This window comes from Tyto alba, unplaced genomic scaffold (genome assembly GCF_018691265.1).
Source record: "Tyto alba isolate M040663 unplaced genomic scaffold, T.alba_DEE_v4.0 Super-Scaffold_29, whole genome shotgun sequence".
In the NCBI taxonomy this organism is placed as follows: Eukaryota; Metazoa; Chordata; class Aves; order Strigiformes; family Tytonidae; genus Tyto; species Tyto alba.
Genome location: NW_024881303.1, coordinates 14,444,700 through 14,469,356, shown reverse-complemented (window position 1 = coordinate 14,469,356; position 24,657 = coordinate 14,444,700). Strand labels below are relative to the sequence as shown.

At 42.2% G+C, this 24,657-nt stretch overlaps 1 protein-coding gene across 6 annotated transcripts in view; it reads left to right on the top strand.

Moving 5' to 3' along the window:
- The first annotated feature begins 8,892 nt into the window (after window positions 1-8,892).
- The window catches only part of EVL (Enah/Vasp-like), a 134,420-nt gene continuing 118,655 nt past the window's right edge, over window positions 8,893-24,657 (top strand). For 4 of the 6 annotated variants that reach the window (XM_042799023.1, XM_032981721.1, XM_032981720.2 and 1 more), the window contains exon 1: window positions 8,893-9,023. In XM_042799023.1, coding sequence (XP_042654957.1) covers window positions 8,908-9,023 — 116 coding nt within the window. In that variant the 5' untranslated portion in view covers window positions 8,893-8,907. Of the gene's footprint in view, window positions 9,024-9,879; window positions 10,107-24,657 lie in introns of those variants that run through there. The other 2 variants (XM_042799024.1, XM_032981718.2) reach the window with 2 other exon arrangements.

Sequence of the window (24,657 nt, the reverse complement as noted above, 5' to 3'; positions counted from 1 at the left end):
ATGTATCTCATATTAGAGGATGGGTCATGCTCACCTCTGCCTCCAAAGATGAGGGAAGCAGGATTTGGCTCATGAATAAATATTTAACACTCAAAGCCATGAATTGGTTGTCTGAACTGAATTGGTGCCCTGCTCCATTTCAAATGATCTAGAGTACTGAAGTGGTGGATGTGTGGCTGATGGCCATGACCTGTGGGACACCAGGGCCCAGCTGGATGCCAGACACTAAATGTGCTTGGACACCTGGGTTTAGGCAGCTGGTTTGAACCACAAGCAATGCCAGGCAGGACGGCAGCAAGACTATGCAATGCTTCAGCAGTGAGCACTGTTGGGTGGAAAAATCTTTCATTTGCTGCAGTTTTCTCTGGGTTTTGGTGTACAAATACCAGTCAGTGGATCTAGAGCCAAGACTGCTGTGATTGCAAAACCCACTCCTGATTTCGCCTGTCTTTTCTGGTCCCATACACCTTCTTTGTGCAGCTTTCAGGTGGACAAAACTGTATCCCATTGCTTTTCCCAGGGTTGCAACCCAGTTGTGAGACAGACTGGATGTGTTCTGTGTGGCTTGCCTGATAGTCTAGCCTGAGTGATGAAAAGGACCCACTCAGCACATGTTGAGAGGCAATAGGTGTTGTACTAATCTTGATTCATGGTACTGTAGGGCAATTTGTACTACTGCTCCTTACTTGGCTGTAGAACTGCTACTAGCTCTACCATAGGTAGTTAATCACAGATGTATAGCCTAAGTAGGTGGTTTTTAAAGATAGAGTGAGAAAATGGGATCATTCAGTTGAGAAATGGTAAGCCATGCAATTATTGCTGGGCAAATAGCATGTATGCATGACCTCCTACTCTGCTCTCCCTCCCAAGCTCTCCTGATTTCTTCTGGCTGCAAGAAACATCAATGGGTCTTGAACAGTAGTGGTGGATGGCCAGGGGCTTGGGGGCCACTGGGGCAGGTTGCAGTAATAGTTTGATTTGTAGAAGACCTCCCTCGTTCGAACTGTGCATTGAGCAGAGGTCTGGGAGTTGGCAGAACCAAAGTCAGAATTCAGACTTCATCAGTGACTTTGCTGCTCGGTCCTGAAGCAAGCAGCATGGCCCCCCTCACTCTTCCATTCCCCACCTCAGAAATTTGGATCTTATTAGATAATTCACAGGAAAATTAGGAGAGGTATGGAGAAGTCTGGATGTAGAAACCAAAGCAAGTTGCCCCAAACATGGGGTTTGTGTTACTGTTTTGCTTCTTTATAAATGTTAGTGCTTATCCTTTTGTTAGGAAACTGAATCTCATCCCCACTACTGTTGGAAACTGGAGAAATGATGGTCAGATGATGTGGAGTCATAAAAGCTGCCCAGTTTCATGGGTTGTGTAAAGGCTTTTGCTGTGATGCTGTTTTTGTAATTTATATGCATTTGATTCTAAAGTGTTACATGCAGCTTATGTAAAAAAGTTATTTTTGTGTTCATTTTGACACCTCCTTTAATTAAAGTGTCAGACCTAATAATGTTTCACTGAAGAAACCAGTGTACCCTCTCCAAGGAACCCTGCAGGAGCAGCAGAGCATGAGTTGTGGTATTCCTCAGGTTCTTAAAAAAAGATTCTTAAAAAAAAAAAAAAAGGGGGGCAGTTTTTCAATCTTCACTCTTTCTTTATGTGAAGAAAAAATAAGGGATACAAACATGAAATTCAAAACAATACTTTGCAACTTAAATTGCCTGCTGTGGTTTTGGTTTGCTATGGAATGTCATAAAACATATCTTCTTGCTATATCTGGCTCAAAAACATTGGGTCTTGCCGATGCTCTGTGAAGAACTCGGTAAAGCTGGCAGAAACCCATGCCTTCACTGCACTGACCCTTTGCACTGTGCAGTGTGGCCAAGCCACATGCATTTCAGAGAAAGGCATTCCTGAGTTGTCTCCTGTATTGTAGAATATACCCATGGCCACCTGTGACTTTCCTCCAGCCTTATAGGAAGAAGGCAGCATGAAGGCTCAAAGTTGTAGTCTAAATGCATCATTGGTTCTTGTTAAAGATTATGTACAATCTTCCTCCACTATGCTTAATTTACTTAGGGAGCATGTGTTATCAGTAAGTGAATTCCACGTGCGATGAGTTATGACAAAGGGAGGAGGATGTGGGAATGCCTCGATGTTTCTTGTGTCTGTAAGGATGTGATGGGAGACACTCAGAAGCCTTACTGGAGTCAAGACTTGTCAGTACAGAGTAGGCCAGAACCTGACCAGTGGGATTATGGTGTCACCTTTCTCTGGGTAGGAGCATAGCTCCAGTGGCATTACACCACAAGCATCTCCCTCCTGCCAGCGAGGTCCTGAGGGTTAGCGTGTAAAACTGCTGATGGGTGTTAGGCTGTTCTGAAGCCTTGGAGGAATCAAAACTTTCATGTGTTCTTATGGGAGTGAGCAAATGATGTTCTGAAATTGCCACGGCTTATGTCTGGTCCTGCTGTCAGAAACTGTTTCTGAACAAAGGATTCCACCAAGCTTTTTGCTTTATTTTCTCCTTCTCAGTGCTCCGAGGAAGGGGGCGGTGAGTGGCTGTGTGGTGCTCAGTTGCCGTCTGAGCTCAAACCACGACAAATGAATAATGCCTTCACACATTTATTCTAACACCTTTTGCATCAGTTGCAAGGGAAAGAAATATTTGTTGTTTTTATTTTGTGGGAAGCAGGGACAGTGTACATCTTAATGTGATAGCAATGCAGCTAAGTTTTGGCAAATTCTCTACCATCAGTGCCTTACAGTGGATAATCCTTACATGTCCTGTGAGAAATGCTGGGCCATGGTCCGATCCGAGCTTTGACATTCTATGTAAAATCCCTGTAAGTTAATAGCTCCTAAGACCTTGGTGCTGTGGTCTTGTGCTGCAGAGAGCTTGCTCAACAGATACATAGTACACATGGAGTTTTATGGACTGGTGAGGTTACTTTTGGCAGATAGGAACAGAAGTATAAAACTTAACCTTGATTTTTCTTCTCTCTGTGTCCTACCATTTAATTAGAGAGTGCAGAGGTGTAAGAAGAGTCAGTTTTTACTAGGAGTACTCTTCTAATGTTTACTGGAGAGGATGCCAAGTAGACGCTGATATTTTCCATGCAGAATAACTTCTGGCCTGCCAATATACTTGATAATGAGTCCCCACTTCAGTAGGCATTAACGTCCTTATCTGTGTGTGGAAAGTTGCTTGGGTCGTGTTGGTTGCTACTTTTGACTGCAAACATGCCACTGTATAATTTAAATGCTTATAAGATCTAGGCCACTGGCTTCCTTGAAAATGGCAAGAATTAAAGGTGTTTATGGTGGTACGTGAATACCTTTATTTGTATTAATTTATAAAGTACAGAGGTTTGTGTTTGTTGATGTATGATGTATAGAACCCCTGTAAATGTCCAAATGTTTTGCTGTCAGTGTGTGCTTTGGTGGATGACTGTGGTTTATTCAGATACTGTTTTCATATCCATTGGCGTTTCATTTGACAGTGGTGATAATGCAAGTCTAGTTTTAGCTTCCTGCTTCTTTTTTTTCCCACTTAATCCTTCACAACACGGAAAAAGTCAAATTGACTAATTACGGCTAGCTTGAAGGAAGTTTCCAAATGGAAGCCTACACTTCCTTTTATTTTCTCTGAAATAGTCTTCTATGTCTTCTTCTCTGTGCTTGTACAGATTAAGATACTAATCTGCAAAAATGTAGCAGGTATAAGGTGCTGTGGCTGTCAGGTGAATACTGAGGCAGCGTAATTCATAATTGCTAAGAGGACTTCTCTCTGCAGTGTGATTCAAATTTATCTGTGCTGTATTGAAAAAGCTACGGTTGATAATTGTTTATCTAGGAATAAAGAATACATTACTGCCTCACACTTCAAATTCATATAGTCCTGTACCTTTCCTTGGAAGGGATTTTGTATGGCTTTAAATAATTTTTCACAAGCAGGCAGGAATACCCAAGTCTTGGTCATATCAACTAACATTTGCAACCCATACAGACTGAATCTTAGTTTTTGGATATTTGGTGGTTTGACCACATTTATTCTGTCACTAATTTGATATTTATCTCAGATATCCTTGTCTGTTGCTGGCTGTTATGTCTTGTCTATATAAACTGCTAGGGACCTTTTCTATTTTCAGCTTTATATGGCAATCATCAGCATACAGTCCTAAACTTGACTGGGTATTTCAGGCACTATTGCAGTAATCGATAACTTAATAATTTGTATGGAGCTTTTAGTTTTCATCATGACTGGCTCAGTTCTGTTGGATTGCATGTTGTGACTTGGTGCTATCCTCAAGGGCTGATTAGAAGATCAGTAAGAATCCCATTCTCTCTAGTTCATTCAAGTGCATCTTCCCTTAAGCAATAGAAAAAGGCAGATGGGGCTGTATTTGGAAAAAACATCTCTTTTCAGCCCTGTGAGATGCTGTATGCTCATCTGCAGCTGGTACAGAGTGGCTATTAATGAAAATGGTATGTGCTACTCCCAGTATGATAATAGTAAAGCTGTGGGAGAAAAACATGGGGAAGACCTCACATCAGCTGTCCTGTGGTCAGGCCAAGCCTCAAGATTTGCAAAGCATGAGTCATATTCGGTCCAAATCTGGGAGAGAGAAAAGTGATTTTTGCTGTGCAAATATTCATGTGTTGTGATAATTTCAAGCTATATAAATGAGGAGGAAACACAGGTAGGATTTTTTTGGTGACGGTTAACGTCACAAAATCAAACGTTAGTGGTCAAACTGAAGACCAGAGAGAGAAAGGAACAGTCTGAAATGTGGATCAGACCATTCTTGTGCATCAAAATTCATGTAATATTTTAAGGTAACATATAATAGAAATCCCATTGATAAAAAGTGGGAAAAAAACTGTTAATTTCCTCCCCACCCACCCTTTCCTTTAACAGCTGAAGGTCTGAGTCAATACTGCAATACTGAATATACCATTGTTTAGTAAACTTTAGGGCACTGCAATTTTTTCCACAATTTTCCCAGTACCTGAACAAGCTAAGGTAGCCATTCCTCCTTCTACTTCAATAATCTTTTTAAATCTCATTTTCTTAAGCCCAAGAAAGACTTTTGAACTCAGAGACAATCCTATTGAAAGGAGATTTTTCAGCATATTCTGGGATGCTGCCTGTGTTTGCCACATCCTCCACTGTGCAGAAATGTTAGAACTGTGGTGGATGTATACATCTCATATACACTCTTGTTGGCTCAATTCCCTTCTCCTTTCTGAGGTGAATGCTGTTTTTTTCAGTGCAGTTACGGGGTTTTTTTTAGAGTGGTCTGAATTTTACCCACATAGTACAAATACAGGCTTAATGACAGAAGTCCGCTGTGTTAGTGGCTTTTTCCTTGCTTCAGCAAGGGAATAAATGGTTACCTCATTAAAATATCTCAGTCTGCTTGTGATCGGATAATGTCACCTAGCATCTGGCCAAGGCTTTGGTGGAATCGCAGATCAAGAGGACCAATAGTGATACGCTGAATACTAATAATGCAAGGTGTTATTCTTGGGGAAACTAGGTTCTTACGCAGACTATCAATGCAAGGCCCTTGTATGCCACTTAAATATACTAGCTAAAGCCAGAAATTTCACCGTTACTCTCTGCCCTGTTCTGGTTTATATTTCCAGGCTTTTTTTGCATCCTTTGCTTCTTTGTCAAGCTTTCATCAAGGACAACCACTTCTGTCACAGTCTCACTTCTTTGTTAGAGCTTGGAATTAAAACAGCAAATTGTTTTGCGAAAGTTACTGATCTTCTTCAGTGGGAGGGAACTCTCATTGTCACATCTATCTGGCCTTGAATTGGAAGGTGGGATCTAGGTCCCACAGTTTCCATTACGTGAATTGTCCCATCCAATGTTTAGTGTCATTTTTCTTTCCCATGATGTCATTTGATTTTGTGGTAAAGTGTGGGGCATTTTCCATCAAAGGTCTGGACTGATTATACAGCCAGGCAGGGAATAAACAACTCCTTCTTGTGAAAAAATTGGTTGTTGGTTGTGGTTTCTGACATACCTTCTGTTTGCTTCTTGAGACCTTCAGTCTGGCTCAGGGCATGAGAAGTTACAGCCTTTGCTGAAAAGTCATAATGACTTGCGGAATAAAGACTCCACAACCTTTAAGGTTGTAAAGTGGGTATGTTTATTCTGTACCGGGTGCGTGGGGGATCCTCCACCACAAACACGCACACCCATAGGACCTGGGGCTCCTCCCTTTATGCCCCAAATTATACATATTCATAAGACGCTTATACATACTCATAGACTTTCTGAGAAATCATTTCCATATGCCCCGCTTTTGTCTCCTCTCTTCGCACCTGCGGAGTTCTTCGTGGTGGTCGTGGGCCGGGGTCTCAAGGATGAAGTAAGGCTCCCTCGTCTTCATGAACTTTTCAGCTTTTATCTCTGGCGCATGCTCTCCCAGCCCCTGGCACCAGATTTCCCCAGCTACAACTCTGGCGCATGCTCTCTGGGTCCCTGGTGCCAGGTTTCCCCAGCTACAACTTTGGCGCCAGCCCTCTGGGCCCTTCGAGCCGGTCCAACCCACAGAAGCAGCGCCCCCCTCCCCAGCAACTCCCATGTGATCAGAGAACAGCATGTCTTAACAAACAAAGGGCATGTTTTAACATAACTTAACAAAGTTACGTTTATATATTATATATAAATATATTTATATTATATATAATATATAAATATATATATTTAACATTTAACAAAGTTATATTTATAGATTATATATAAATACATATATAAAAATATATTATATATATTTAACATAACAAAGTTTGTTACGTTTAGCATAACTTAACAAAGGGCATGTTTTAACAAACAATCTTAGCAAACAAATGGCATGTCTCAACCCCCAGGTGCTAGTTTCTCTCCATCAATAAGGAGTTATTATAACCATGCATTTATTTATGTACTTGGCCATTGCCTGTGTTCATGTGACTTCCTGAAGCCCCTTCGAGTTCTGTAGGTAATTGCATGCTGAGCCTCATTCATGTCGACAAAATGACATGATGGTCTCAGATCTTACTGTCTAATATGGGAATCCTAGTAATTAATTAACCAGAAATGACACTATCAGTTATCTCACAGGATAGGAGCCCTGCTCTTGCTTTCTGCAATGCTATGAACTGGTGTGAAAGTGCTGGCTAAGAAAAAATAAGTTAAAAGAAGTTATCCTACTGAAACCTTTCAGCAGCTGACCTCACTGAATATGAAAGGTTTCTGGAGGATATTTGCCTTTTGAGTCCTTCACAGTGAACTCATTGATGACGAAAGCCTTGACTTGAATAGCTGACTGTTTATTTGCATAGTGGCTCTTAAGAAATTGCAGAAATTGGAAGACCAGAGAGTGATTTTGTCAACTGTTTCAAGAAGAGTGAATACCTAGGGGAAACAGTACACAAAGTTTGCTGTTAATTCTGTAGAAGGGGTTTTATTTTAGCTAGCATGAAAAATAAACACATTTCAAGTGAGAACCAGCCCTCTTCCACTGGAATCCAAGTTAGAGGAAGACTGGAGTGAACAAGAAAACAGAAGTTCAGACTTTCCTCATTCACCTGTGAGGGATGTTAGCTAGCTCTGACTTTGAAAGTAAAAACCTGTTTCCCACAAAGCCAGTGGCAGAATAGTTGCTTGCAAGGGGCTACCTCACCCAGTCTGGCTGCTTGTGTTCTCTATACAGTAAGCATACTTCTACTGAAGTTCAGCCTAAATACGGATGATGACCTCTCTTGATGGTTGTATTGTTCTCCTCTCTGCTAGTTTTAATCTTTTATTAGGCTGTAGCCAAAAGCACCGACCTTGCAGTTCTTCTCTTTCTGGATGCTCATGGAATAGTTAATTTCTGTCAGATGGTATGACTGCTTGTGTTTTAGTGTTCCTACAGTGTGCCTTTATTGTCACTTAACACTATCACAGTTGTTGAAAAGGAAATAAAACAAAACCCAAGGTCACCACTACATTAAAAACACCATGTCCCAAATAAGTGTGGATTTTCTTTGTTTTCAGTGCTGGATTTTTGCCATGAGCTCCTTGCCCTTTCTGCCTATATTTTTCAGAGCTGTGGGATGGAGATGCGGCAGTTACCGTGGCCTGTCACGGATCGCCGTGTCCAGGAGATGAGGCTGGCTGTACTTTGTGTGCTTTTCAAGTCTCCAAATCCCATAGCTCGGTGGAGCAGCACTGCCCCAGATCAGGGCAAACCTCAGGACCCGTGTTTGGGTTTGGATGTTTCAGACTCCAGCCAAAGTCCTCCATGTGAGAAGCTGCCTCCTTTTACTGGAAACCAGCCCTAGCAGTAAAAGAAAGAGGCAAGCCAAGGTGGGGAGCAGCCCCTGAGGTGACTTTGAATTTGCTGCCTCCTCCTGACTTTCCCAGGCAGCGTGTTCTCCCTCTGCCCCATAATCTCTCCCTCCCAGGTGAGGAGTTGATGTCCCAGGATTTGAATCTCCATCACTTCCAGCAATCCTCTCCCATAATCTGGTCCGTAGCCAGCAGCCGAGTGGCAATCAATGCTTGCTCCCCTTCTGCCTGGCCTGTGCTGGCCCCCTTAGGTGGCTGCATGCTGTTGTGGCAGAGATGCTGAGGCTGATCTAGCGTGTGCACAACTGCACGGTAAAACCTCCTCCCGTCCCTCCCGAGCACACTGCCGAGTTCAGCCAAGGCTGTCGGGGCCTTGCCAAAGTCTCCTCAGGCTCTCCCGTGAAAAAGAGCCATGAAGTCCCTAAGCAAACAGATAATGGCAGTCGTCCAGACTGTGATTCTTTACACGTCCAAACTTTCCGAAGGGCTTTCTCTGGAGATGGTGAGCTCTAGCTCTGGGCGTTCTGAGGTCTGTTCCCCTGCACTGCGAGCTGTATTTATTCAACGAGGATGCGCAATGCTGCCAGGCCACGTTATTTCAGAGGAGCAGATGCACTGGCCATCGCTGAGCTGTTCCAGGAGCATGCCCACGTGCCTCCGTGCCCTGCTTTGGTGGGACCACCCTCCGCAGGGGTAGGTGCAAACTTCACCCCTGATCCCGGGGTGCCCCGTCGCTCCTGCTCCCTGCCGGCTGCCGGCACTGGGGCAGGTCCCACCGGTGTGGGGTGGCCGGCGCAGGGGTGCTGCGGCAGGGCCGGGGGAGCTGGGCTCCGGATTGTCACCCCTGAGTGTGTGTGCAGCGGGGGATGCTCTGACCCCAGCGCTTGCTGTGCTGTTGCCATGGAGATTGTGTGCGCTGTTGCTAGGCAGCTGAAGCTTCTTCGCTCGCACACTGCAATGTCACGAAATTCTCAACTTTCCTCATTCCTATCTCCCTTCTTTGATTTCACAGATATGACTCCTTTGGCTCTTATCCCGCTTCATTCAGTTGCACTGCTGTGATTTCTTGGTGTTAACCCTATAAACCCTAAAAAGCCTGCATGGCATTGCAAATAGGATTTATGGCAAGCAGTTCAGGGCTGAAGGAGTTAAAGTGTCTGGGGATAGACTACAGAGGAAATGATTTCTAGCAGATAAACTACATAAAATGTTCTGGCATTCATGGAAGGGGAGGTTTGTGGCTGCAGTCTTTTGTTCCATCATTGATGGTTTATATGAATAAAAATACAGACTAAAATATCACTACAAGGTAAGAAAATCAGCTTGAATGGGCCTAATTAATCTCTTCAGTTACGATATATACTTAGTTTTTAGTATCCTCTGCTTGTGTTTACTGATTTTAATGTAGCATGTAAATGGTAATTTAGCCGTGGAGCCTGTCGTGTACAGTATTTGACTTATTTGGCTTGAATAATAAAGATATCAGCCTGTATTCTTGGAGTATACTGCATTAATCAGACTTGCAGGAATGATCACATGGTACTCTATCGCCTTTCCCTGTTAGCTGCTGCTTGTCAGCAGCTGGCTGAGCTGTAGGCTGCAGGCCAGTATCTGCATACCCTTTCTCTTCAGAATATTTCAAATATACTGTCTCGTCATTATGCATTTTGCTGCAGTTTGACAAACTAAATGGTCCTCCTGCAAGTTAAGAAGATTATTTTAAATTTCAGAGCATTTGTGTAGTTACTAGGCCATGTATGCATTTGAAGAATTCAGGTAGGCTCTCTGTTTTATACATCAGTGTGCTTGGTTTTTGTTCTCACAGGGTTTTTGCTGTGTAATGTCAGTCAGCTCTACAGTTAGTTCTTCAATGTGCAAATATTTTTTGTGTTTTAAAATCTCTACCCTATGCATGGAGAGAAGTGTTTGAAGGGTAAGATGCAGGTAACGGTAGCTAACCCCATGTTGAAGTGCAAAGCTTGGTAATTGATTATATCTTGCACAGATTTCATTGCCGTGCAGCCAGAAGCAGCGAGTGCAGTGTAGTTGTAAATATAAACCAGAAACTGTTCTGTTTAAAAGGTTCTTTGCTATTTTTGGTTCTGGAGAATCTGACAGATGCTCCTTTGAGGTAGATTACTGATTGTGATAGAGAAAATTGATGCATGGATTGTATATAGGATTATATTTTATGCTGCTGCAGAGTATACATGTCTGTTTTTCATAATCTTGTAGCTGCAGAATTCTCTATGAATTACATTTAAAATAACAACATGGTTAAGTTTGCTGGGGTTGGTTTGTTGTTTGTAAACATTTGAGCAACTATGATTGTTGGAGTATAAAATTAGCACCTTTTATTTGATATTGGTTCTGCTCAGTATTGCCTCTGCCCCCTCTCCTCCTCCATCCCCACCCCCAATATAACTCCATCTTTATGCAAGTGTTGAGGTCTCTTAAACCACAACAGATTTTTGAAGACCTGAAACAGAATTTCTACCCTCACTAACAGAATTGATTATCTGCAATAAAACAGTACTGGACTTGAGAAAATTCTGGTCAGTAGTTATGGGGCAGGGAGGGTAACACTTTTTTTTTTTTTTTTTTTTAATTTGTTTTGCTTGGTGTATTTAGTTTTTATAACTCATGTTATAAAATTGTCCAGATAAAATAGTGACAATGTTGTAACAGCATTAGGTATCATCTTCAGGATATGTTTGCCTGTATATCATTATTACAATGTATCTTAAAAATACCCTTTCCTTTCTGATTCAAAAAAAGAGATTGTATGACCAAGTATGTAACTAGAGGAGAGGATGGATTCTCTTTGTATAGACAATGAGCATTCTGTACCAAATATTTTCAAATTAAACTTTCTAACCTCAGATGAAATATTGCTAACATTATTTCTGCCTTTTGCTAAAGCATCTAATGTATTGGCAATTTCCCTTATTTCGTGTTTTGCTGATCGGTTCTGTGTGGAAGTGAGCAGTGTCAAATGCAGTAAAAGCAGGTACAGGACACCCACCATGCCCGCCACTGTCCGGATTCCAGCCATGAGGGCTGAGGAGATGCAGGGTGATGCTGTCTGAGGGAAAAGATTTTACTGGAAGACCAGATAATGCTGTGTAACTGCAGTTGTCATAGGGCTGTCAGGAGATGCTTGAAATCTTGACATCGCTGATTGTTGGTGGTAAATTAAGCTGCAAATGGGCCCCAACTTCCTGTGCCACTTACTGTGACCACAGAGTTATTTGTATTTCACCAGTTGCTTGGGTCCTATTCTTAATAGAGTGAAACACACAATAAATCTACACAAGAAGAAGAAAGGTGTTTTAAAAATTATGTTTTAAAAGCCTTTGCTGTCTTTTAGTGGCTTTCCTAGACACTTTGTGACAGGAAGACACCTACTGTTATGGCAAGAATGGTCAGATGCTGATTACACACCCTTTAGGCTTATTAAATTACTTGTCATCCTCTCTTAGACTTGATTTGAAAATAGTTTTAACATTTGATGTGCAGACTGCTAGACATTTTCTTTTAAATCTTCTGCACTGGTAGGGCTGTGGTTTCTGTATAGCAGCATTTAAATGGAATTTATGTTATTAGGCTTTTCCATGGTGTTTTGTTAAAGCTGTATCTGCATGTTGATGTTTTTTTTTATGGTATGATTATTCTCATGCCTGTGGCTATATTACATTTTGATGGGATCAAAACATATTTTGCAAGATAAAGAAAAAAAAAAGTGGTCTAGTTGAGCAGCGGGGTAGAAGTCCCATGGGCTCCTAGAAGCAGAGTTGGTATAGCAGTAGATGGCGCTCTTCCCTGGGCTAATTGCCCCTGGTCCTTGGTGGCCCCACAGTCTTTACAGGTGCCATTTTCCATGCACATAAAACCTAAGCTTGCACGTATCTTGACTTTGACTCGAAGCAGGTGCTCACATGCATGTTGCAGAAGCTCGGCTGTTTCCATCTGTCAGTGCACCTACAGGGCTTGAGTACCCAAGTATCTAGAGAGGCGGTGACCCCGCTGCTGCGCGTTAATTCAAACCCAGGTCTGTAATTTCTGCATGTGCTATTCTACATTTTTCTTTCTGCCTTCAGTCTGGGTCTTGAAGACCCGCAGGACCCCCTGGGCCGGCGGTGGAGGCTGTGGCACCCCGGCCCAATGTCGAGAGGTGTCACTGCTGTCTGTCTGCCTGAGTTCCCCCAGCAGTTTCAGTTTGATGCAGCTGCCCTCGCTTCCCCAGCGAAACAGGGCCGGGGTATGTTTGTGAAGTGTTAAGGAGCCACTGGATCTCCCTGCAGGAGCATCTCACTTAAAGGGTATAAGTTACCCTGGTGTGCTGTTTGTGAAACACTTACTTGTAAAGCCCTTTGGGATGAAATATTACCCTTGTGGTTACTGGCTGGATGAACAGAGACTTAAGCCTCAGAAAAAATAGGGGGTAAAGCCATCGAATAATCTCATAGCTCCTTGTATTGGCCAAGCTTGGTTTGTCTTCCTCTTGGGAAGAATCTAATAACCCCCAAAAACTTCAGTTGCTTATAAAGCGAGGGTTAAATGTGCTAAGCCCCTTCTCAGTTTATACAGGCTGCTGGTTTCTTTCTGATACCAGTTGGGTCCATTTTCTTACTGATTTTATTCACTGTCTTCGTAAAACCCCAAAGCTTATATACATTTTGTTTATAATCGGAAGTAAGATCGTTCATCAGCCACGTTTTTGTGATCTGCTGCTGACCGTGCTGTTGTATGATGACTCTGCACGTGAAGCCAGCAGGAGGATGGTACACTTGGCCGCAAGTGGTACTCCTCGTTTGGTATCTTCAGTTCATATTTGGCTCTCTAGAAGCACACAAATGCTTCTTTTTTCTTGTGTTGCCATGCCTTTATCTTTCTGGGATATTACTTGTTATTCTTTGCAGTGAGCTAGTGTCTGTCTATTTCTGATACACCACCCACCATGGTATCGCAGTATTTTTAACTGCATCTTCTATTCTCCCACCCACTGAACAAAACTGAGAGTGAATGCTGAGAGGGAAGATGAGTCTCTGAAAGAGCTAGCTATGAACAGAGGAAACACAACCCACTGATGAATAGAAAGCAAAGTTCAAAATGAAAGTAAAGCATTTGGGTACCATGTGCCTCACCTGCTGATGCCCAGAGCAGCAGCAGTCAGGCGGTGCCTCCTGGGAGCCGGTGATCCCCTGTGTCTGTGCGAGTGCAAGCACTGAGTTTGCCTTACCTATAAGCATTTAGTGATTGAGTTTAGCTGCAAAACTGGCACCAAATCCGGGAGTTCTGATGCCTAAGCCTCTTCTTTTATTACTGTAAAATGAAAAACTGAATACCCCAAATTAGTGAAGAGTTCTGGTTTTAATAAGATTCTGCAAAAATGAATTCCAGTGGCAGGTGCCCATCAAGTGCCTGCTCTGGCTTTGGCTGCAGCATTCGCTGCATTATGGCCAAGATTTCAAATACCTCCAGGATAGGTGCCACATTTATTAAAGAACAGTATAAAGGGCAAGCACAATAATTATGTAAAGGTGGATATGATGTTAAAACTTGAAGGCAGGTTGCTTTTCCTTCCCTCTCCCCCAAAGAAAGAGCAAGATGATTTGTGGAAGGGACAAAAGGCTGGTGCTCTGAAGGGATTCAGGCCTGCCTCCTGTGGCCTTTGCTGCTGAAAATTCCTAAGAAGGAGGCTTTTAAAATAATCCCAATTTTCAGAAGTTCAGCTGCAGTCTGAATAGTCAAGCAACTTCAGGAAGCTGTAGGTGAAGCACTTGAAAGGATTTGCTTGTGTCACGAATTGCTCTTTAAAAACAACAAAAAAAGATCTGCTGTTCTTTTCTACAAGAAATATGATCATATTGATGAGCAAGAAGCATCAGGAGAGTTGCCAGAAGATTATTTCAGTTGCTACAAGAGTGTAGCTTTTGTGGAGAGAGGTAATGGGGTTGCAGCACTATGGAGAAGTGGAAGAAATTGTTGTTCCAAGTTGGTGACTCTGACCTCCCAGGTTAGATGGAGCAGCTAGTGAATAACAAACCGAATAGTGCAGTTAGTCTTTTCTGACAAGAGGGGAAAAGAATCAGGGAGTAATTGTTGCTGAAGTCAAAAGGTGTTAAAACAAAAATGAGCAGATGAATTTAAAATGGAGAAAACCCAAAGATGGTATTTTGGCAGACCATAATTGGTTGCAGTATCTCAGCCCCTCCTAACCTGTGTTGCTGAACTCACCGATTGCATTGTTACATTCAAAATATCCTGTAGGTGCTTAATAAATGACCATAAATGTGTGAACCTAGAAGCCAGCTCAGCGTCAGCAGAACAGTGATGCTGCAGGCCCGTGCTTGCTCAACGCCCGCTGCTCCCTTGACTGTGTCCACCAGCAAACCAGCTTGTTACGTTCCTCTCTTTTGATTTCATATGTGGATACAGGGAAATTGAATGCAAAACTTGAAAAGAAATAAATTGTTGAGAGGGAAGCTTTTGATTACACACAGCAATTGTCAAGACTAGTTGTTCATGTTGCAAATATGAATATCCATATGATGCATCTCATCAGAGAAAATGCATGTGCCCAGCGGGGGCAAGTTAGTTTTGCATCATTCTTCACTTAAGAGTTCACCCTTCAGTTTGTAACCGAGAGGCTAAATTTTATGTGTTTGTTCTGGAACAAACTTGCACTAACTTAAAAATGGAAAATGGAGAAAAAAGAACTAGTTTGGGTTTGGGGTTTTTTTGTGGTGGGTTTTTTTTTGTGTTTTTTTTTTTTTTTGTTTTGTTTTGTTTTTTTGTTTTTTTTTTTTTTTTTGCAGAGGGTAGTTTCCTGTAATGTGCCCTTTGATATTTTGAATTGATTTTAGATACTTGATTTTTGGACAGTTGGTATTTATCCGTACAAGGCATACACCCTGAGGAAATATTGCTTCCTTAAACAGCAGATTGAATCAAATGTTTTTGCTGACATATTTTTCCCTGTGACAACTGACACTGCAGTTGCCATATATTTCAGTGATTTAGCACAGGTATATGTGAAGAGAAGGAGAGGAATACTTCTAAGGCAGTAATATGAGAATACCATTGCTGGGAATGAAGATAAGCACATACTATTCTCATAGTGACTATGTTGTAATATTTCCTGAAGAGGAAAATAGCTAGAGACTCTTTGTTAAAGATGGTAAGGTTAGGTTTGGCCAGATTTTAAGAGGAAAATATTCTGGTGCCTGGGAGTATAGTCTTATCCCAGATATAAATATGACAGGAGATTTATCGCAGGATATTTATTGAACTAGAGGAGCTCCAGTGCATATGTTAGAAGGTAAATTCCAGTCACATTGAAATCAATGTAAATTGTGTGAGGGTGTGTATTTAGTACCTGAAACTGTGGAAGTATGTAGCATGCACATCTTTTCCCGGGTCTGACTGAACACCTAACAGAGCAGCTGTCTCACTGGTACCAAAGACTTGATAAGGGTACCTGAGATCTACTGCAGTGTAATTCATACAGAAGACCAAGAAGTTTCATCTCTGTTCCCTTTGCTTTCTAGGGGTGGTAACCTGTTTTTGCATTCTTCTGTTGTCTCTCTCATCTCCTGTACATGTTTATCCCACCCCCTCCCTTTTTTAGCCATCCTTTTAGTAATATTCACAAGCAAGAAGTGGCTGCTGTTATTTAATGATGATCCAGACACGCTTCTCACAACTGAAGCTAGTTATCAAGAGACATGGAAATTGATGTCAATCTTGAAAATGAAAACAAACACATGAGTACAGATGGCTTCTTTAAAGAACAGAATTTAGGATAATTTTTAAATCCACCTATGGGCATCCATTAGAGCAAGTCATTTGCAGTCCTGCCTGCCTCTTTTAAGCCTTAGTGTAAAGTCTGTAAAGATTTGAAGCGCTTTAGTTGAACTTTCATGGTAAACAGCTGCCACCCACTGCTTCTTATCTTCAGTGCCAGCTTCTCAGGGGTGGATGCTTGATTTTGCTATCCTGATGTCTTCCAGAGATGCTGATTATCTCTGTCCCTACCCTGAACTTCAGCTACACGATGATATGGATGCTCAGCTTCCCTCTTGCCTTTTCTTGTGCAGCAAGGCCAAACAGATCAAATTGCTGGTCTTACTATTTCTGCTATTCATAAGGTAGATACAGGATACGGGGCCTTCTTCCTATTACAGGGCGTTTTAGTCCTTAAAGGTCATCATTGCCTTTGAAGGGGATTTTTTTTTTTTTTTCTATTTATTCTAGGCTGGACTCCTGACCTTATTCTTCTGGGAACTGTTTTGATTCCCCTGGGAATCAGCATAGAGCTGGATGGGGTGACCAGTGCCTCTCTGTTTTTGCACAGGAGGAAGGGTGAGTCCTTAGAACATCATCTGCTGGAAGAGGCTGACTATACATAGCATCAGCTTAAACCCCATCCTCATAAGCTTTGCATTCACCAACTAAAAGTGGAGAAGGTGTGGTGCTTATAGTGAAGAAAGCACTGGCAAGAAAGGTGATGCTTCATTACCAGAAGCACTTTTCATCCGAGGACCTCTGTGCTTTTAAGGAATGAGCCTTTTACTCTCCCATTGAGATTTAGTGTGAGAACCGCCAGAAACTAGGTAAAGTTGCTCTCTGCCATTACTACACAAGAGCCTGTGCCCAGAGCTGTATCTCAAATCCTCCTTAAGCTGTAAGATTTTTGCAAGCCTGGTACCTTGTGTCCTTGGAGACTTCCTGGGTAAGGTGTATCCATTTACTTACCTTGGGATTGTACAACCTTGTGTGGTTTAGATCAGCTGCCTGTAAAATGAGGTTGAAAACCCCATGATTTAAGTGGCTCATATAAAGCTTCCTGAAGTTTTGTTAAAACACACAGAGAAAAAAGAAGTAGGAGCTGACAGGACAGCTGAAAAATCAAAGTTCAAAACAAATGTTGAAGTTTCTTCATATTAATATGCTGCTGTGTTGGCTCATGAGATTACACAGAATTAAAATCAAATGTTTAGAGTTTCTTCTGTTTAAGGCGGTATCTGCAGTGGCAGATCACTAGCGGACCAGCAGCTGGAAAGGTTCTTTGTGCCACCCAGAGGGAACATGGGTTTAGTTTCATGCTTTGGACTACATAGCACAGCTGGGTCTATGTCCTTTAGAAACCACCGCTGCCTCCTGCTAGAGACTTAACATGGCTCAGGTAAGGTTACGAGGAGAAAAATGTCTCCAGTGGGTGTGGGCAGTATTACCTTTTGAAAGCAGTTAGAGAAAGCTGACCTTTGGTTTTTCTTCATTGCAGCAAGTGTAGAGCAGGGGAAGGTGAGGAGAGTGAGAGGTCTGTGAAATAGCCAGTTTCTTTCTATCTAGGTGCAATGGAAGCAAAGCTGATCTCTGAAGAAGAAAGGAGGTGACCTCAGTGGGAGGAATGTAGAGGAAAACTTTCCCAGGCAAAAGATGCATATAGCAGTTGGAGTTGATATTGCAAAGTGCCATGAAGTTTGGGGGATAGCGGTCCAGCAAAGACAATTGTTAGGCTGGGCTTGAGGAAGATAGCTCTGCTTCACAGATTTGGAGTTGAGGGTTTGAATCTGAAACTGAATGTGAACAAAACTTTTCCAGCTCTTCTTTGGAGAACGTATCCCCTTTGATACTCTCCGTTGCAGTGCTGTTGTTTTGGTGTGGATCAGTCAGGCAGCGTGGTGTCCCCGTGTTGGTTCAGGATAGGAAGACTTAAACTAGAATTCTACTTTTCCTGGTTCTGGATGACTTGAGATGAAAAACTGTTCTTAAAATCACACATAGCTGGTTTTAAATCTGGATTGACCACATCCTAGGCAGGTGTCTTAGGCATTTAGCTACAAAGCATGAGAGATTGTGCTCTCTTTATGGAAACCAGTGTATTTCTATAAAACATGCTGTTGTAGTGCTGTTGTAGTGGTCATGGTGTAGGGATATAAATGAGGCAGTGTTCAAAGGGAGAGGGAATATCTTTTATTAAACCAGCTTCTATAACTGGCAAAAGCTGGCAAGCTTATGATTACACAAGCCCTTTACAGATCTGAAATGGAAGTTTCAAACAAAGAAATTAAGAAAATATCAAAGACACCCAGAAGAATGATACAGAATACTACACAGAAGAATGATAATTCTCTGAAGTAAAACTTCTGCTTTTCTTTTCATTAAATTATCAGTTGCTAACAATGGTGTAAAGCCTTAGAATAATTTCCCATGAAATTTGTCCATGGGAGAGAAAGAAAGAGGGGGAAAAAGCAAGATTGAAGGAAATAAAAGGAGAAAAAGACACAAAAATTTAGAGAAAGAGATGATTGAAACTTGTTTCAGACTGAAGGAGGCATCTGTATCAAAAAGCTTGTCCTTCTGACTGTAAGAAATGGTCTATGAAAGGAACTGTTCCTGCAAACCTTGCCTCCACAGATTGTCTTTGCTTGACAAGGCAGTACTTTTTGATGTCGTTTCACGTAGTTAACACTGTTCTGCCCAGCTATCACTGCTTCACTGCTGTTTGGCAAGGGGCTGTTTCTTATAAAGTTGGATTAAATTGGAAATAACAGATAAGATTCTTTTTGACACGCATTGCAAATTATTTGAGATCAAAGTCACATTCTTCTTTTAATTGGGGAATGGAAATCTAAGAACCATACTTCAAAAATCAAGAAAAATTCATTTTACATGGATCAGCTTCTCAGAAGAGTATGTATCTCCTCTGATTATTCCAGGGAGGAGGACCAGCTGGATGCTATTTATGTAGAAAATTTGCCTTTGTCTTTAAAGGCTCACATAGTTGCGGAATATTTGAATTATTTGAAAACTTATGTGTGTTTTTCAGTGCTAAACGATGTGGAAGATGTGATTCTAAACTTGTCTGTGTGTATTGCAGAATGGAGTGAGCAGGCATTTTGACCCTAACATTGTAGAAACTGTGATTTTCTTATATCAGTGATATTTTTGGTGCATTGTATTGCAGGAAAATAAGACTAATAGATGAAGACTTCTTCCATAGGAACACACTACAACTGGCAAGCCACAACATCTCCTGTGTGATTTTTTACGTCATCAGTAAGATGTATCAGTGAATGTTTGCAACTGATGGAGCAGTATAGGTAGGCAGGTGGTGGTGGTTAAAGCCTTTTCAGAAGCACACACGCGAGGTACAAAGTAAAGAAAAAATTAATTTGTAACCCAGGAGGATGCTGTTAGAGCAAATGAAATGCATTTTGCTTGGGACCTTGTCACCAGAGAAGGAGATTCTTGCTAGACCCTCTGTTGTAGGTCACATACAGTTACAGTGCCACTTGGGTATAAATAAATGCATGTCCCAGTTAAGCCAAGTAATTGCACCATCATTATATGTCCTTTGAAAATAGAGAATACAACCCAAGCTTCACCGAGCATTAAAGCAAGTAAGGCTGGGTCAAATGTAGGTGTGCTGTGTGGTGCAACTGGACTCATCCTGTTATGGTTTTGGGACATTTCTGTTGCAAGAGAAACAGCAAATGATTTAAGATTCCTATGTACTTAGTAATACAAAGGGTGAGGAAAAACCCACCACCACGTTTGGAAAAGGATCACCCTCAAGGTTTGAGGATGACACTTCAAAGACTACACTGGCTTGTTTAGACAAGATTATTGGTGCTAATAATAGGTAACTCATTCATGTCAATAGCTCCCCTATAGTCATTTTTAGCTACTCCATATAACTAATGCTATTTTCAAAACTCACTCAGACAGGACTGGCTCATTAAACAAAGATAGATGTTTATTTAAACTATTTTTTTATAAAACGCAGTGTGAAAAGGAGGAGATAGAAAATGTCCTGTTACAGAAGGTGAAAATGAAGTACCTGCAGGGTGCAGCATGTGTAAGGCATCTAGGTAATTTTATGTGAAAAAGATGTCTGATTTGTTGTGGAAAATCCTGACATTGCTGAGGAAGATGTAACAATATCCTAGTTTTGAAGGTTGAAGTAAGAGAAAATCAATCCTGAAATATGATGTGATTTCCCAGCACCGAGACTTAGGAAAGGGCAGGGTTGTTCGGAGGGGGACGCCGTGCACTTGGCATCGCCTCAGTGCCTGCTGCCGTTGCGCTCCTTTGGGGTACAATTTTCTCCCTGCAAAAAGGATCATATCTATGCCTGCGACTGCAGAAGCTTTGGGTGTGGGTGTGAGCTCAGTCCCTGCAGCTTCCCACGTCTGAGCTCTGGCCACACTTGTGTGATTCTGGGTGTACGTCAGGGTAACGTTGATTGCCAAATACGGGGGATTTCAGCTGGCTGCCGTTGTGCACGTGGGCGAGGGGAGAGCAGGGGGTCAGATACGGACCGGTTTTCCCTGTAGATGTGCAGTTTGGCTTCTGAAGGTCTGGAATGTGTTTTGCTTTGCTTTTTTGGTTTGCTCTGTCTGAAATACCTGGGGTCAGCCTGGCTGTCCAGGCGATGCTGAGGACAGCAGCCCCAGCTCGGGGGCAGAGGCAGGAGCCGGGCAGCTGCTGCCTTGTGGCCACACACAGGGATTGCCACATTTGGGGTCCTGCTGAGTTCAGGGAGCCTGCTACAATCTTACCTCTTGGGGTTTTCCCCCCATCAGTTTCCCCAGAATGTGTTGTGATCCAAGTACATCATGCAGCTGGTCATGTTTTGCCAAATTACAGTTTCTGGTGCTTTCTCAGGACCTCTGAGGTTTTAAAATCTTTATTTGCAAGCTGCATGCATGTAAATTACATGTATGTAAATTTATTAATCTATGAACTCAGTTACGTCTTTTAGTTGTTTCTCAGTACTTTAAAAGGATGATACAGAGCCTTTTGGTGGGTACCATGAATAGAAACTTGAATTTTAAGAATGCATACATCCTGTTTTATGCTTTACTGAGTCCATCTGGTACAGGAGCTGTTGAGAAAATCCAGTGCAAGGGAAGCAAAACCCTGCCATTGCGTTGCTACAGTGGAAAAATACACACCGTACTGCAGCTTTGCACTTGTGGTTTAAGATGATGATGAGCAGGAGGCATATTTCCAGGTCTTTCTGTGTTGAGCAGATTACTTAAACCCAGATTCCTTCAGATGTCTGAGCTCAACCATGGAAGCATTAAGTTAAAAAGTCAGAAACTTCACTAAGACTGATCACTGAAACCATTATTAAACTTTAAAGGAGTCAATGAAGCAAGGATTTGATGTAGCTGGATGTGAAAAATAGCTGTGGAAACAGGTGTTGCTTGTCACTTTGAGTTTTACTTCGATGTTCAAGCAAGCTGAGGCAAGCATGGTCGAGCGAGGAGGTGCAGGTGCACTGATTTTGCTGGAGTCGCAGCCCCTCGCACTGGTGCTTGCTGCAAGCCCCAGAAATGTGTGTCACCTGAAGCTGTTCACCCAGGAACAGGGACCGGGGTAATCACCTGTCTTTTCATAGTCAGTGCTCAATGTGCAGACTCTAGCCTTCACTCCAAAATCTCTGTGACCTGGAGCGGGGATCAAATCTGGCAGTGACGGTTGTGCCAGAGAACTGAAGATTTGTCTCTAATGCTGGGATTTAGTGCAGATGCTACCACAAATGGTCTGTGTGTGCCCACGGATGCGGGGCGCCGTGCTTCCGACAGCGAGCACCGCAGCGTGGTACCTGCCGGGACCTCTGCCTGCTCCTGGCTGAGGACAGCCCTGTGAGGGGGCTGGAGGCTCTCAGGGGGTGGGGGGGCTTCGGTTTAACCGAAAAGAGGCAGCAGAGCAGTGATGTGATCCCAGCTTTCTGGGGACAGGGAAATTTGTGTCTCATGGTGAGTAACTGGGCTGGGACTGGTCTCTGTTGCTGTCAGCAGGTTGCTTTCACTGAGGTGGGTACCCTTCGTGCTGTGAACATGGATGCAGAACTCTGCCTTGGCACTCGTGCTCCTTCAAAAGTTTTCCTTGCTGTCTCCTTCCCCGCAACGTGGCAATAAACAGCCAGCAGCCAGCCTCGACACGGTGCCCCAGGGCTTCTGCAAGCCACAGGAACTCACTCTCTTTTCTCTGCGCAATGTTCTGGGGCATGCACAGGATCAGGCCCATGGCTTTTCCCAGCGTGAGGTACTATGTGTCAATAATGAAAATGAACAGAGATGTTTTCATCAATAAATGTCAAAGAAAAGGGAGGTTATTTACCTGTGTGTTAAAGCCAGAGAAGTAGAGGTACAGGGTGTCCTAAATCCTGGGACTGACACTGGTGAGTGAGATCCTGGCTCCAGTGGCCCTGGTGTTGTGGGTCTCTCTGATCCAAGGATGCCTTCCCTCTGAAACATCACTGTGTGTATGTATATATACATCTACATATTTACATGTCTGTATATGTTTGTGTGTGTATTTCTACAGCATGCTGTAAGTGAAAGCCTTTTTCAGATTATAATGAAAGCTTTTGTATTATGTGAGCACTTTCCTTAAGCTTTTCTGGCTGGGGTTGTGAGAATAGAGGATGGAGACAATGACACTTTGTTTTGCTTTCTAGCTCAAGTTGCTGTGTACAGTGCTTCAAGTGTGGCTTCTAGACAGGAATTATTCATATTTGTCCATTAGATTTGGCAAAAGCCTGCAGATTGGTTTACATTAGTGAAATTCAAATCGTATTTGTCTGCTAAACTTAATGACAGAATGTGTGGGCTTTTATATATATATATATATATATATGTATAAAAATACATGGTCGTATTTAGGCAGAAAGCATTTTTTTTCATTAGTACATGGTTTTGACAGGCAACATAAAAGGAATATGGTGGTAAACTTGCAAAGTGCAGATCAGAAGATACAAATACTAGAGAAATAGGCATATGAATACCACTGAGGACTATCAAAAAAAAAAGCTCACGCAAATTAATTTCAGCTGTTTCAAAGGTAAATATCAGATAAGTGCTGTCTTTGTAATGGTATTCGCGATAGTGTTCATATAATAGTTAATAGTATCTCTGTTTTGATGAGGGACACTGGAATCCCAGAACACTGTAAAGATGTTTATCAATTAAGAATCAGCATTCTTGAAGTATTGTTATAATTATCTCTGCTTTGCATTTAGTAGGAAAAATTAGGTTAAATGACATGCCAAAGGTCAAATTCCAGATTAGATGTAGTGCTGGGAACAGGGATCATGACTCAGACTCTTTCAACCCATAGTCTTACTTCAAATGTTTGAAACAGAAAGAAAGACCTTGCCTTGTTGGGAATTCAGATTTCAGATCACTCTTCAGAAAGCTGGTTGTCTTCTGCGTGTGACTTTTTTCTGCAGTGGAAATTAGCCCAACTTTCTGCCATGAGAGGTTAAGCAGTGCTGTGGATGCAGCTGTGCAGGTGTCTGAGATGGGCTTCATTTCTCCTAACTTTGAATATCTACATCCGACCTGGTCCCTGTAGGCTCCTTGTGTAATCAATGGAGAGAAAAAGCTGCTGCTAATGTGCTTCGTCTGACCTGTTTTAGCTGCCTACTTTAGGCGTAGATGAAGCATGCTCTAGAAACACTTTCATTTCTCCTGATTTTAAGGGAGCCCAATTGAAGAACTGAAACTTAGATGTGTTCTGGACTGGGCGAGGTGGAGCGGAACCCAGGACAGTGTAAGCAGCTCTAATACATCATCTGGCTCAAATTGTGTCTTACAGTAGCTTACTTTTTTATAGTGGGGTGTTGCATGTGTCACTTTCATTTTCTTATAATCTTTACTCTAGCTTCTGTCCCCTGTGTTTTAATGTCCATTAGATTTAACTACAGTTTTAGAGTACAAACACTGGAATGACCCAGGTACTCTCTAACTGACTTGGGTGAGATCACAGCTTTGAATTTGGTTTATTGCTTGGACACATCTTTTTATTTCAGGAAATTAAGTAAATGATCTCCTTTATAAATGTGGTGTTAGGCCAGACAGACCTTGGCTTGTGATTGGGGTACAAGCAGAAAAATATAGGATGGCCTCAGTGTTACTTGGGATGTTTCACACAGATCTGTTTGTACCTCTCCAAGCAAGATCATCTACTGCCCGCTTGTAGTGAACATTCAGCAGTTATGTTCTTTGTTTCTCTGATGTTGACCGCATTCCCTGGGATGTTACTGTTCTTTAAGTTTACTTTAAATTCTCCTTGAAATATATTTCCAATGCAGTGCCTGTGATGCTTACACAGCCATATGAAGACCACCTTTACAGGGGTACCCAAAGCACTACTACTACTCCTAACTGGTGTTCCATGTCCCTAGGTATTCATACAGACTATTTATAAAAGCCCTCCCTATATGCTAAGTTGTACGATGTGCCCTGTAGTTTGCCAGCATTTTTTGTGCTTTGGTTCTATTTTGGACATGTAATAGCACCTA